A 14,765-nucleotide genomic window follows, 5' to 3' on the forward strand; every position below is an offset into this window, starting at 1 on the left:
GTTGCTGCGTGAGGTGAAGAGGTCGATCTGGGGAAACCCCCACCTCCGGAAGAGAGAATGGGCTATGTCCGGGCGGAGGGACCACTCGTGGGCGAGAAAGGACCTGCTGAGGTGGTCCGCTAACTCGTTTTGGACTCCTGGAAGGAAGGAGGCCAGCAGATCCACTGAGTGGGCTATACAAAACTCCCATAGTCTGATCGCCTCTTGACACAGAGGGAGAGAGCGGGTCCCTCCCTGCTTGTTTATATAGTGCATCGCGGTGGTGTCGTCCGTGAGCACTAAGACGCAACGGCCTTGCAGGTGATGAATAAAGGCCTGACAGGCGAGGCGTACTGCTCGTAGCTCCCTAACGTTTATGTGGAGCGACAGCTCCTGAGAGGACCAGAGGCCTTGTGTCCGATGTGATCCCATGTGAGCTCCCCATCCCAGGGAGGAAGCGTCCGTTGTTACGGATATGGACGGTTGCCTGGGGTGGAACGGCATGCCCGCACACACCAGGGAGGGGTCTTGCCACCAGTGGAGAGATTGCAATACGGTCTGTGAGAGTGTGACGACCATGTCCATGCTGTCCCTCTGTGGGTGGTAAACGGAGGCCAACCAAATTTGAAGGGGGCGAAGACGGAGCTTGGTGTTCTTGGTGACAAAGGTGCAGGCCGCCATGTGACCGAGCAGGCTGAGACAGACCCGGGCCGAGGTCGTGGGAAAGGCGAGTAGGCTCTGTATTGCAGAGACTATCGCCCGGAATCGGCTGGGTGGAAGTGAGGCTGCCGCGAGCGTGGAGTCCAGGACAGCCTCAATGAATTCTATCCTCTGAGATGGTACGAGGATGGACTTGTCGAAATTGATTAATAGGCCCAGCGTATCGAATAGATCCCTGATCACTATGATGTGCGCGGTGACCTGAGCCTCGGAAGACCCACGGACAAGCCAGTCGTCCAGGTAAGGGAAGACACATATGCCTTGCCGACGGAGGAAAGCGGCCACTACTGCCATACATTTGGTGAAGACCTGCGGGGCAGAGGAAAGGCCGAAGGGCAGGATCGTGAATTGTGGAAGTGGCGGTCCTGCACCACAAAGCGGAGAAAGCGTCTGTGTGGTGGGTAGATAGAAACATGAAAGTACGCGTCCTTCATGTCCAGAGCAGCGAACCAGTCTCCTGGATCCAGGGACGGGATGATAGACCCCAAGGACACCATGCGGAATCTTAACCTCCTTATGAAGGCGTTGAGTCCGCGGAGGTCAGGATGGGTCGGAGACCTCCTTTCGACTTGGGATTAAAAAATAGCGGGAGTAAAACCCTCTGCCTCTGAGATCTTGAGGCACCTCCTCTATTGCTCCATTTCGAGAAGCGTGAGGACCTCCTGGTAAAGGAGATGCTCGTGAGAGGGGTCCTGAAGAGGGACGGGGGAGGGTGGGTGGGAGGGAGGAGGCGAATAAAACTGGAGATGGTAGCCAAACTCCACCGTGCGCAAAACCCAACGGTCCGAAGTTAGTCGGGTCCACGCCGGGAGGAAGGGAGAAAGGCGGGTTGGAAAAAGGAAAGGAGTCCGGGAAGGACTGGTGCTCTGCTCTCGTGCGCACCTTCAAAAGTTTTGTTTCGGTCCCGGCGGTGGTTTGGCGGAACCATTATTTTGTCCCCTTGGAACCAGACTGACGCCGTCGGTTCACACGGCCTCGTCGTCTGTTAAAAATCCTGACGGGGACGTGGCGGGGGGTAGGGGCGCTGTGGTTGTGCCCGAAGGGCCGTCGTTGGGTCTGCGGCATGTGCATGCCTAGAGAACGCATTATGATGCGGTTGTCTTTTCAGGCTTTGGAGTCGTGGGTCCGTCTTATCTGAGAAGAGGCCCTGCCCTTCAAATGGGAGGTCTTGGATTGTGTGTTGCAGTTCTGGTGGCAATCCTGACACCTGCAACCATGAAATCCTCCTCATGTGACCCCTGCCGCGACGGTCCGAGCCGCTGAATCTGCGGCGTCGAGGGAGGCCTGCAAGGAGGTTCTGGAGATCTTCTTCCCTTCCTCAAGCAGGCTCTGGAACTCAGGGCGGGAGTCTAGCGGTACCAGCTCAGTAAATTTGGCCATGGACTGCCAGGTGTTAAAATTGTACCTACTGAGCAGTGCCTGTTGGTTGGCGACCCGCAACTGTAGACCCCCTGCGGAGTATACTTTGCGGCCGAGTAAGTCCATACGTTTTGCCTCCCGCGATTTTGGGGCGGGGGCTGGCTGGCCATGGCGCTCCCTCTCGTTGACAGATTGTACGACCAGAGAGCATGGAGGAGGATGGGTGTAGAGGTACTCGTACCCTTTAGGGGTACCATGTACTTCCTCTCCACACCCCTGGCCGTTGGAGGATATGGACGCCGGAGACTGCCATATCGTGTCCGCTCTGGCCTGGATCGAGCGTTATGAAAGGCAGCAACCCGTGTCGGTGGCATCCGCAGACAGAATGTCCACGACAGGGTCCTCTACCTCGGGGACCTCCTCCACTTGTAGATTAATGCTCAACGCTACACGGCGGAGAAGGTCCTGGTGGGCCCGAAGGTCGATGGGGGCGGGCCCGACGTTGAAGTGCCGCCACCGCCTCGTCCGTGAGGAGGAGGAGGAGAGTCCGGAACCACAGGCTCCTCCCTGAGGTTCTTGCTCCAGAGGGGGGGCCATTTCTGGGGCGGCCTCAGGGTCCTGGGTCGCAGTTGACCTGTCGTCATCTTGTGGTGGGCGACTGACAGTGGCCTCCGGCACTCGACGGGACCAGCGGCAGATGCAGACCGGGCCAGCGTGGTGATCGCCTTGGCTTGGTGGTAGCCCAAGGCGTCCAGAAGGACCACTGCTGCGGCTGTTCCAGACCTTGGTGTTCCGCCACATCCCCATAGAGGGCGCTGTCCGGCGAGACGAACCCGAGGGATGTCTCGACGGCCAAGGTGGAGCGGATAGACCATGAATCCGGTACCGGGCCGTCGGTTGTGTCGGCGAAAAGTGCGGGAGTCGTACCGGTGCCGGGAGTCCGGACCGGACCGGGACCTGCGACCAGCACGGTGCCGTGCCGGACGGGGTTCGACCGGGACCTGCGACCAGCACGGTGCCGGGAGGTCGACCGGGATCTAGAGTAGCGACGGTAAGAAGGGCTCCGTTGACGGCGGTGCCGGAGGTAGACTGTCGCGTTGAGGAGCGGTCCGGTGATCTGGACCGGTGCCGCGAGTACGACCGGCGCCGAGAGTGGGATCGTGCCGGACCATGCGAGCGGCGTCGTGAAGGAGATCGGCGGTGCGAGCGGGAGCGGTGCCGTGACCTCGATCGTGATCGGCGCTTGTCCGCTGCTCCGACGGACAGTGGCCTAAGCATCGCTGGCTTCCCTGCCGACGAGAGAACCCGCACCGGCGGTGCCGGGGTTGAGGTAGGGAAGGCTCAGTGAAGGCTATAAGTTCCCTCGCCGACGCAAAGGTCTCCGGCGTAGTGGGAACGGTGAGCTCGACCAGGGCATCCGCCGGGAGCTGTCTTGCACCGACTCGACGGCTCTTGCCTGGCCGGAGTCGACGGTGCTGGGATAACCGGTGCCGTGGCAGATGGCGGTGCCGGCCGGCACGGTTTCCCATGCTCAGACTGCGGTGCTGTAGCTGCAGCCGCAGGAGCCTTCAACTTCTTCGCCTTCGGCGAAAGGGAGCGGTGCCGGGCTGGCTTCTGCGCCGGAGACTGATGGTGACGCGGTGTTCTGGCGGTACCGGTCGTCTCCGGTGCCGATGAAGAACTTCTGCCCGGTGCGGACTGCGGTGCGCTCGGTGCCGGAGCTGCAGGGGTCAGCGCCGCTTCCATAGGAGCTGCTTTAAGCGCGAGTCCCGCTCCTTTTTTGTCCTGGGCTTAAACGACTTACAGATCCGGCACTTTGTCAGTGAGATGGGATTCCCCAAGCACTTTAGGCAACGATCATGGGGGTCTCCCGTTGGCATCGGCCGACGGCAGGCCGAGCACTGTTTGAAGCCGGGAGAGCCAGGCATGAGCCCGGGTCCCGGGAGGGGTGAGGAGGATTAAACCTCAGCCCTCAACTATATACAAAAACTACTCTAACAACTAGAACTAACAACTATGAATTAACACTAACTACAAAATTAACTATCAACTAGAGATGAGAAACGGGTGAAACGCTAGGGAAGTGGAGGTCAGCTAAGCCGCACTCCACTGTTCCAACGACCGACACGGGGCGGTAAGAAGGAACTGAGGAGCGGCAGGGGTATATACTAGCGGTGCCGCAAGGCGCCACGCCAGGGGGCACCTGCCGACCCGCACGGTGTTGCTAGGGGAAAATCCTTCCCGACGAACGTGCACGCAGCTGCGCGCCACCTACTTTGGAATGGATCATTGAGGCAAGCACTCGAAGAAAGAATTTTTGGTGTTCGTAGGCTCAGATAACTAGAGTAACTTTGTCCTTGAAGAAGAGCGTATATGGTGGATCTGCCATAAGGGCTGCTATCTTGCCTGCCCGTCTGGCGGAGGTAATGGCCACCAAAAAGGCTGTTTTCATTAAGAGGTGCAAGAGGGAGTAGGTGGCTAAGGGTTGATGAGTTAAACAGGACAATACTAGGTGAAGATCCCATGGAGGGGTAGGTAGCTTAATGTCTGGATATAGGGTTTGGAGTCCCTTCAGGAAACGCTTGGTGATGGGATGAGCGAAGACCGAGGTATTGTCAACTGTACCATGAAAGGTTGTGATGGCAGCTAAGTGAACTCTGATGGAGCTGAAGGAAAGGCCGGATTGCTTAATGTCCAATAGATAGTTGAGTATGCAGGGAAGAGGTGCCGAGGTAGGAGACAGTTGTTTAGTTGAGCACCATTTTGTGAATCGTTTCCACTTTCGGAGATAGGTGGTACGGGTGGATTGTGTTCTGCTGTGTAGAAGTACCCTCTGAACTTGGTCAGAACAGTCTAGTTCTCGTTGGGAGAACCATGCAGGTACTAGGGTTTGAGATGAAGCATGGGGAGACTGGGGTGAAGAAGCCGGCCATGTTGCTGTGATAAGAGGTTCGGGATGAGAGGCAGGGAGATCGGTGGTTGAACTGACATTCTGGTGAGGAAAGGGAACCATGATTGTCTTGACCATGAAGGTGCGGTCAAGATCACCCTGGCAAGGTCCGTTTGTATCTTTATGAGAACCCTGTTGAGCAATGGTATTGGGGGAAATGCATAAGCTAAGTCCCGGTGCCATGAGATCATGAATGTGTCTCTGAGGGAGTGTTTGCCCAGTCCCGCCCTGGAGCAGAAATTGAGGCATTTCGTGTTTTTCGCGGTTGCGAAGAAATCTATGGTTGGGTGACCCCAAGTTCGAAATATGTTGTAAATAATTCCCTTGTCTATCTCCCATTCGTGCTCTGAAGGGAAACGTCTGCTTAACTCGTCGGCAGTGGTGTTCATCACCCCTGGGAGATAAGCAGCTGATATGTGGATGTGGTTTGCAAGGCACCAATTCCAGAGTTTTATGGCCTCTGAGCAAAGAGTGGGAACAAGCCCCTCCCTGTCTGTTTACGTAGAACACGCAGGCAATGTTGTTTGTCATTATGCGTACATGCTGATTCTTGATTAGTGGAAGGAAGCAGCAGCAGGCATTCTGTATAGCTCGAAGTTCTAGAATGTTTATGTGCAGGAAGGTCTCGGAATGAAACCATAGCCCATGGACTGTTTGGTGAGAGATGTGGGCCCCCCAGCCCGTGAGGGATGCATCGGTCGCCATCATCAGAGTTGGGGGGGTTGAGGAAGGGGACTCCAGAGCAGAGGTTGTAGGGGACTGTCCACCATATGAGAGAGTCTTTGACTCGGTAAGGTATGACCAATTGTTTGTTTAATGAGTGCACGTTTGGTCTGTAAACCGTGGCCAGCCAAGCTTGGAAGCACCTCATGTGGAGACGTGCATTCTGGACCACGAAAGTGCATGAGGACATGTGCCCTAGTAGTTGGAGGCAGTCTTGGCTGGTGACCCGGGGGCTGTTGCAAAGTCTTGTAGCCAGCAGTTTTATGGTATTGAATCGGTCAGGTGGGAGAGATGCCAGTCCAGTTGTGGAGTCGAGGGTCGCTCCTATAAACTCCAGGTGCTGGGTAGGACTTAATGTGGATTTGCTTTCGTTTATTTGCAGGCCCAGGGATTGGAAGCACTCGATGGTGATTTGTGTGAAGTGGAGAGCCTCGTCGAATGTGGAGGCTTTCAGGAGGCAATCGTCGAGGTAAGGGAATATTATGACTCCTTTTTTCCTGAGGTAGGCAGTGACTAGGAGCTTGGAGAAAACTCAAGGGGCAGTGGAAAGGCCGAATGGTAGAACTCTGTATTGGAAATGCGTTGAGCTGAGGGTAAAATGAAGAAAACGTCTGTGGGCCAGGTGGATAGTGACGTGAAAGTAGGCGTCTTCTAGGTCGAGGGCTGAAAACCAATCGCCCTGCTCCAGGGCTGGAATTATGGTGGTGAGAGTAACCATCTTGAACTTTTGTTTTTTGACAAATTTGTTGAGCCTCCTGAGGTTGAGGATCAGTTGCCATCCTCCAGTTTTCTTTTCTGTTAAGAAATAAGGGGAGTAGAACCCTTTCCCCTTGTGGCATTCGGACACAAGTTCGATAGCACCAGGTGAAGGAGATGTTGTACTTCTTGCTGGAGGTGTGGCTCGTGAGAGGTGTCCCTGAAAAGGGAGGGAGGTGGTGGGTGGGGAGTAAGGAGAGAAGGGGATAGAATACCAGTGTGATGACCTCTAGAACCCACTTGTCGTGGTAATATTCTGCCATTGGTGCAAAAAATGGCTGTAGGCGGTGTCCAAAGATAGTTGTAGGCAGTGCATACGCTGAGTTGGGACGATGTTTACGAGACCCTCGACCAAAGGTTCAAATCTGCTTATTAGTTGAGGAAGTTGGGGCATCCCGGAAGAATTGGGGCGACGCCGCTGGTATCTGGATCTCTGGCGTTGGTGGTGTTGTTGTTGATCCTGAGATCTTGGGAAATGCTGAGTATATGGGGGGTAGCGTGGATGGTGGTAAAGGTGATATCTGTACTGTCGCCTTCTGGTTGTAGGGGTTTGGATGCCTAAGGATCGAAAGAGTTGCCCTTGAGTCCTTCATTGAGTGGAGCACCTCATTAGTGGTGGAAGCAAAGAGTTTATCCATCAAAAGGGAGATCCTCTATGGTGCTCTGAACTCGCGAGGAAGAGGGGAAGAGGAAAGCCATGAACCTCGGCGCATGACCACCGCCGTAGCGGTGGATCTTGCTTGCTGCAGTATTGGCTGAATCCAGAGCTGCTTGAAGAGCCGTGCGTGATATGATTTGGCCCTCGGAAACTAAAGCTGTAAACTGTTGTTTCCTGTAGTCTGGAATGTGTTCAATAAAGTCCATGAACTTGTTATAAGTTTTCTATGGTCCGTACTTTGCCAGAATTGCGGTATAATTGGCAATTCAAAATTGTAAAGGTTGAAGAGGCATACACTTTGCGACCCAGCAGGTCTAAAGCGTTTGCTTCCTTGTTGGCTGGGGTATGGCGGAAATACTGTTGTTTGTTCTTTGATTGGCTGCGTCCACTACCAGTGAGTTTGCGCAGGATGTGAGAAAAGGAATTCAGAGCCCTTAGAGGGAATGAAGTATTTACGGTCCGCTTGTTTGCAGGTAGGCTGGCTTGTGGCTGGAGCCTGCCAGATGGACTTAGCAGGTTCCAGAAGGGCTGCATTAATTGGTAATGCCAGTCTGGATGAAGAAAGAGGGTTTCAGGATGTCCGTTAACTCATGTTGTTGGTCCGGTACTTCCTCTAGATTGATTCTAAGCTCACTGGCAACCCTTTAAAAGAGATCTGGAATTTCGAGAAAATCATCTGAGGGTGGGGAGGGGAGGAAGTAAAGCTTCTTCAGGCATGGCTTCAGTTGGTACTTCAGTTAGTACTGGTCAGGAGCAGGAGTTAATTTGATCCTGAGAATGGGAGGGTGCCGCCAAGTGAGTCATACGATTTGGACGTTCGCGTCTCGTCGATTGAATAGCGGTGTGCTGCCGAGGGAAAGATCCCATGGGGCCCAATACTGCCATGGTGGTGGAAAAGGCATAGGTGGTGCCATCCAGGGATTAACACCAGGAGGCAGGGTCTCGAGGGTAGTCTGAGACAATTTTCCTGTGCCCGTGGGTGACAGGACTCCGAGGATGGAATTCTGATTTTATTGAAACATCACCTGTAGTTCAGACTCCCTCCTCACTGGAGGAAGGCTGTTCGGAACCCTGAATCATTTGGTTAAGGGAGAAGCAGTCCTTTAAGAAAGGCAGATTGCAGTGTAGGTGACACTAGAGGTCACTTGACTGGGTAAACGGCAGCAGCTGAGGCAGCTGAAGGTGAAGCCTGATAGAATGCTGTGAGGGAACCCGGGCTGCACCGGAGTTCTTAGTCTGGCTCCATGCCAAGTAGCGCTGTTAATGCCGGTGCCTGTAGTCGGTGCCGTGCTAATTAATAGCAGGCTGCGGTGCCTCAGTGGGGGGCCTGATTTGTCAGGTGAACCCACATTCATCGCGGTGCGATAGGTGCCATAATCGAGGCAGGCAACTGAAAGCCTGTCGCCTCGGCACCGGAGCCTTGCGCTGCCGCCGAAAGCACAGGAAGGTTTAACGCGGTGCCGGAGGAGCCCGGCTCGTCGAAAGTGCTCAGGCAGGGGAGCACCAGTAAGGAGACAGTGGATCTGCCCAAAGAAGGTTTGTGTCTAAGGGCTTCTTTTGAATTTGACCTCATTTTGCTGCTTTCTTCTGCTTTTTAGAAGTGGGAGAGCTGTGTCGCTGAGCGGAGGCAGAGTCCGCGCCAAGGTCTGAGGCGGACCTTAAACTTATTTTACTTCAAAAATCCCTAAGTTTTATCTCCCTGTCCTTTCTCGCTCTGGAGCTTAGTTTAGTGCAGTGACCACATTTTTGGGGAATATGGGTCTCCCCCAAACATTTTATGCACTGCGAATGTCCATCGGAGAGAGGGAGAGCATCCTTACAGGAGGAGCAGCGCTTAAAGCCTGTGGAGCCAGGCATATTTGAAGCGGCTGAGAGAACAAATTTTTTTATTTTTTTTTTAACAGTAGAAAAAAAGGTCGGTAACACTAACTAACTACTAACTAACAAGAAACTGTCTAACTACAAGTTATTTTAAGATGAGGAAAGAAATTCTTTAAGGAGTCTGCTGAGCTCTGTCTCAAGCCAGGGACAATAGAGAAGGCACTGAGGGAACCGGCCGCGCATGCTCACTAGAGGTATACTGAGAGCGGGAGCCAGGCTCTGAGCATGCGTTGCCGCTACGAGTACTGCTGCAGAAATCTCTGATCAAAGGCGCAGGGGGGCACCGACACCTAGAGCGGAGCACCCACAGGGACATCTCTCGAAGAAGTAGTGAGCCTTAATTTGCCTAAAAATAAACACCAAGAATCAGGTAAAACACAGCAACCCGGAATGACCACAACATGACAAGAAGGGCTGTTACACTACAAGCTCAGCTGTGTTGTGATGCTCAAGACTGAAGGCCAAGTACCTCCAGCCTCTGGAGGCAGATGGAAACACCAGTCAACCTCAACCTCTCTTCAAGTACATTGCAGCTCTGATGCACTCAAACAAATGGAATTAGGGAAACCTGGCTAGTGATGTGTTCTAACCTCTTTAGTCATGGCACGTGCCCTGCTTCAAGACCTGGTTTCCTGACTGAATTCCAATTTCCTTTCAACACATTTTAAAAAACTTCATTATCTCGGGAAGTAAAACATTCCTCTTCTGTCTGGTGCCTCCCTTCCGCCTGTAATGCCCTGAATGAAGCATCTGCTTCCCCTGCTCAAAAAGTTAGAAAACTCAAATGCAATGGAATCTATGAATTTGCATTACACCAACCACCATAGCATTAACAAGCAGTTTTTAGTACAGATTACCTAGCAACCAGCAGTCCAGTGATGACAAGAGGAAAAAGGAGAGACAGGGCCGTTTAATAAAGGTGTCTAAAATATTCATTTAAATTTGCTGAGCTTGAAGGTGTCCCTTGTTGAAAAGACAAAAGGGAGAGCAGACATGCTGCATTATTCCACTCCCAAATGGAAACCTGGCCATTAAGATATGAAATTCCAAGCACCATATCTGATTTCCAAATGTGGCAAGTTGGCCAATGCATATGAATCCAGAATGCAAGAAGGGCCTGACATCCGGGAGATCTTTATGGGTGGGGGAAGAATGCGATGCCATGGTGTCAGATACTCACTTTCAATTTCTGTATCTTCCCAGCCAAGGAGGAGTGGGTTCCCACGTGCTGGAAGAGTGAGGGCTTGAAGCGGATTCTCAGGTTCGCCTTCTGCCTGTCACAATGTTTCTGAAATGAGAAAATACTGTGAGAACTCTGGCTTCTGCCTTTGTCGTGCAGAGCGCCCGGATCACCAGGAGTGGGGGAAAGCAAAGTTAAGGTCAGGTCAGATCATGAGGGGAGAGAACTGTGGGAAACACCCTTTACTCTGCTTTTGATTTGCAAGTAAGATGAATCTGTCAGTGACTTTCAACTCATCATGCAGAAGGATTCGGTGAGCTGGTCTACCAGCATGAGCAAAGGTACCTATGCTCTTATTAATTCCAAGTGCCTAAATTTCAAACTCCTCCTCCTCACCCAACACTGCCAAGTGTATTCTGCTGTCTGCCTAATCAGTGCCCTTCCTCCCTAAATTCTCAGCTGTTAATTTCAAAGGAACAAAATAGATCAGCTTCTCTGGTTTGCCAGGAAATTCATTTCGCTCCTCCCTTCTTCAATCCCTGGATCTTCATTGACTGAAGAGCAGAGAGCTCAGTTGATTTAGCTCTTCCTCCCAAACAATGCTCCTCTCTTTGGGCAAGTTGGGTACAAGCTCCGGTAGGGTTTTTATTAGTTTGCTCTTTCCTCTGGCAAAGCTTTTTGGCCTGATTTCAAACCACCCCAACAAGATGAGGTTGAAAGTTCAACTTTAATCTGAACTACTGTTACCAGGTTCAATTTCTACAGAGGAGAGAGAGAGCAGAAAGGGACAAAGGAAAAAAAGAGTGAGAAAAATATTGTGGAATGTGGAACAGAGACAGGGCCAGCTCCAGCCACCAGCAGAGGAAGCATGTGCGTGGGGCGGCACATGCTAAGAGGGGGGGGGGGCATATGCTAAGTAGCAGCATTCCATCCATTCTTATGGCAGCACAGTCCAAGTGCGCTTCAGCAGTTTGGGCGGCAGTCTGAGCGGCTTTTTTTCTTTTTTGGCTTGGGGCGGCAAAAATGGTAGACCCAGCCCTGAGCAGAGAGGAAACCAGACAGCGAGAGATTGGGGAAAGGAGCAGAGAGGAGTCCTAGGGAAAAGACAGTCTAGTTATATCATAAAAACAACAAGGAGTCCAGTGGAACCTTAAAGATTAACAAATTTATTTGGGTACAAGCTTTCATGGGTAAAAAACCCACTTCATCAGATGCATGAAGTGAAAGTTACAGCTGCAGCCATTATATAATGACACATGGAGAAGGGAGTTACCTCGCAAGTGGAGAACCAGTGTTGACAGGGCCAGTTCAGTCAGGGTGGATTTGGCCACTCCCAGTAATAGATGAGGAGGTGTCAATTCCAGGAGAGGCAAAGCCAGCCACTTCCAGTCCCTATTCAAGCCCAGATTAATGATGATAAATTTGCAAATGAATTTTCGTTCTGCTGCTCCTCTTTGAAGTCTAGTATCAGAGGGGTAGCCGTGTTAGTCTGGATCTGTAAAAGCAGCAAAGAGTCTTGTGGCACCTTATAGACCAACAGACGTATTGGAGCATGAGCTTTCGTGGGTGAATATCCACTTCATCGGGAGCCTGCTCTTTGAAGTCTGTTTCTGAAGTTTTTTTGTTCAAGAATAGTGACTTTTAAATCTGTTATAGAATAACCAGAATGACGGCTGCCCCCTGATAGTTATAGCATATCCAGGACACTTATTAGAAACCTCTGGCTTGTGGGGATTTATCCACAGTACATTGCACAGGAGTCGCATTAGCTAGAAATTTAATTCAGTTTTCCTTGTGGGGAGGGAAACGGGATGCAAATATGGATTTAAGCACAGGGAAAGAAAGGGTACAAAAATTTTTGTGACCCCACTTATAGGGATGTTTGCAAAGTATCAAACTCAATGAGGTCTATGTACCCTTTAAGATGGGCTCTCTGAATGCAGTCCCTGCACTACACTAAGACCTAAAAAGGGGGACAGCTGCATAGAATCCCATCAGTGGTGCTCAAGCCTTTCCTGCTAAGCAAGCCCTTGGCACAGCCCCGGTTATCTGTGCAGTACTGCTAAATTCAAGAGACCAAGACTCGTGTTTGACTCCAAGAAATCATGAGATTGACCCCATGATGTGTTTTTTAGCTTGGTCTCTTGATGTTTGAACTCCCCCTGCCCATCCCCAGGGTGTGCACATGGTAGTGCCTGCCCACTCTCCCATATGTACTGGATAAGGTGACTTTGGCCCCTGCTGCAGGAGCTCTCACCCCCAACATCTGCCCATCAATTAATCCTGTCCCTCAGCCCTCCCATCAGTTTGTCTTCACCCATCCCCCCTCAATTCAGTCCTCCTACCCACATCATCACCACCATCAACCCCCACTGCTCTCAGTTCACCTTCCCAGAACTCACCCCATTTGCTCAGAACTCACCATCAGTACAGGCCCGCAACCCCATCAGCCCCACCCTCCTCACTTCAGTCCCCCTGCAGCCCTTATGCCATGGTTCAGCCCTCCCAGCCTCACTTCTGCTCCTCTTAGGGTTTCTTCACCCGCCCCAGGCATGTGGGGGGAGCCCTAAAGTGGGGTCCCCTCTCCCATTTCCCAGGCTGGCAGGAGAGCAGCCACCTGCGCTTGACAGCAGGAGCCTGGCCCCGCCGCCCCACACCCGAGGCTTGACAGGGGGAGCCCCCGCTGTGGCTGATAGAACTGCTAAGTAAAATCAAGCCTCACTTTTAGAGCTCTCAGATGTCAGGATTCCACCCCACCCCCCCCTTGCCCCAAGCTGGAAACCCCCCAGCCCACAATCCTGACATTTGAGAGTTCTATTGTTAAATAATTTCACTCAGAAATTGTGACTCATGATCAATCTGCGAGAGTTGGCATGTCTGCTGTGCCTCCCCGGAACCTGGACATTCCAGGGGTATTCTCTGCAAGCTGCATTTGAGCTAATCCCTTAATCCAACTCTAATTACATTATAAAATTAAAACTGGCCATGTTAATGGCAGAATCTCTTTGCACTGCCAGCAAAAAACCCAGCTCATTTCAGGTCCTTATTTTACCCTAACCTGTTTTTCCCATCTAGGTTATTTGTTAGTGCCCTTAACACCCCTCCCCCCCCATGTACTCATTTTGTTAAGGACACATTTAATGAAAGCAACATTGTTCTAGGCACATTAGGGTGGGGAACTGCTCTGCTAGTCACAGCAAGGTCAGCTCTTCATATGGAACTTTACCCCAGGTAAATCTACAATTAGTTTTCAAATGTAAAGAGAACAGGATGTATCCAGATCAGGCAAAGCATTTTCCAAAGAGCTCAGGTCAAGCAAACTTTCAATCAAGAAAGCAAATCCTAGCAGCTACCAATTTGATTTACAAGTCACATTTAAAGGGGCGCTGCAGAGAGTTAATCATGCACACAGTGGGAGAAGGAGCCAGAAATCCACACTAGAATTAGGTTAAATTTGTAAAAAAGCAACAATTCAGAGGTTTGCAGCATCCCCTGAGAAGACAGCGGAAGCGAAGCAGTCAGGTAGGAGAGTATGAGCTAAATTGGCTGCGCAGTGGGAATTGCATTAAAACACCACTCAAGCTAAATATGGTTGGGGGTGGGGCGGAGAAGCACCAGCTGCATCTCATCACTCCTGCATGGAGCAGATGCACAAACAAATCCCAATCTTGCCCAGACCAAAAGAGGTTCTGTAGGATATGTTGACTGAGAATGGGTCTGTCACCCAAGAGCACACCAGGTCAAAACCGCGTGAAGAACAAACGGTGTTCGGACCACACAAGAGGATCTACCTACCCACACCTACACACAAGAGGATCTAATGGATACTGCTACCTCTCTCTCTTAGAGTGAAGAGAGGAGAAAAGATAAAAACTTACTAGAGACAGATACTAGCCCTGCTTCTCTGGAGGTCTCTGCGGCACTGACCTCTGCCTCAGATTTAAATGTATTCAAATACAAGACCAGGGTGTGCATCTGGCAATGAGTTCATCTCACACTCACGGCTGCAACCCTCATCCTCCCGTACCCTCCACTCCACTCCATCCCGGTTACTCTGATTTCTTGTTGCAAGTTTAATTTAGAACACCAGAAAGGATGGCGCTTTTTTATTGTCATCTGTAAAGCATCAGACACACAGCACGGCAAACAATAGATCACAATGATTACAAGACAGCAATAAGGATTCCCCTAGACTCCCCTACCCTTCACGTCTCTACATGGCTACCACACTCCTGGCTGTGGAGAAGCTCGGGGAGCTGAAATGGGATCCTTGATCTGCTCTGGTCAAGTTGAAAACACACAAGTCAGCATGCACGTGTGCTCCAAATTGAGAGGGGCACTCAAGTGCAATTCCTAAGGGTTATTTTGCTGTTACAATAAGTGAATGGGGTGAGGGGAGAGGCTTCAACGAAGGGAACACATAGTTAAAAAAAAGATGAGATAAAAGCATGGAGGGGAATAGACCATTCTCCTTAGGGTTTATGGGAAAATCCTCTAATAATGGAGTTTAACAAAGAGCCGGTCTCAATTTCCCCTAGCATCGGAAAGCTTATTGCCCA

At 51.4% G+C, this 14,765-nt stretch overlaps 1 protein-coding gene across 3 annotated transcripts in view; it reads right to left on the reverse strand.

The window, feature by feature from the left end:
* MGAT4B (alpha-1,3-mannosyl-glycoprotein 4-beta-N-acetylglucosaminyltransferase B) overlaps positions 1 to 14,765 on the reverse strand; it is a 122,788-nt gene that overhangs the window by 15,987 nt on the left and 92,036 nt on the right. For 2 of the 3 annotated variants that reach the window (XM_032772259.2, XM_032772258.2), the window contains exon 10: positions 10,207 to 10,314. The exons of the other annotated variant lie outside the window; for it this stretch is intronic. In XM_032772259.2, coding sequence (XP_032628150.1) covers positions 10,207 to 10,314 — 108 coding nt within the window. The remainder of the gene's footprint in view (positions 1 to 10,206; positions 10,315 to 14,765) is intronic. 3 annotated transcript variants of the gene reach the window in all.

This window comes from Chelonoidis abingdonii, chromosome 7 (assembly GCF_003597395.2).
Source record: "Chelonoidis abingdonii isolate Lonesome George chromosome 7, CheloAbing_2.0, whole genome shotgun sequence".
NCBI classification, from domain to species: Eukaryota; Metazoa; Chordata; order Testudines; family Testudinidae; genus Chelonoidis; species Chelonoidis abingdonii.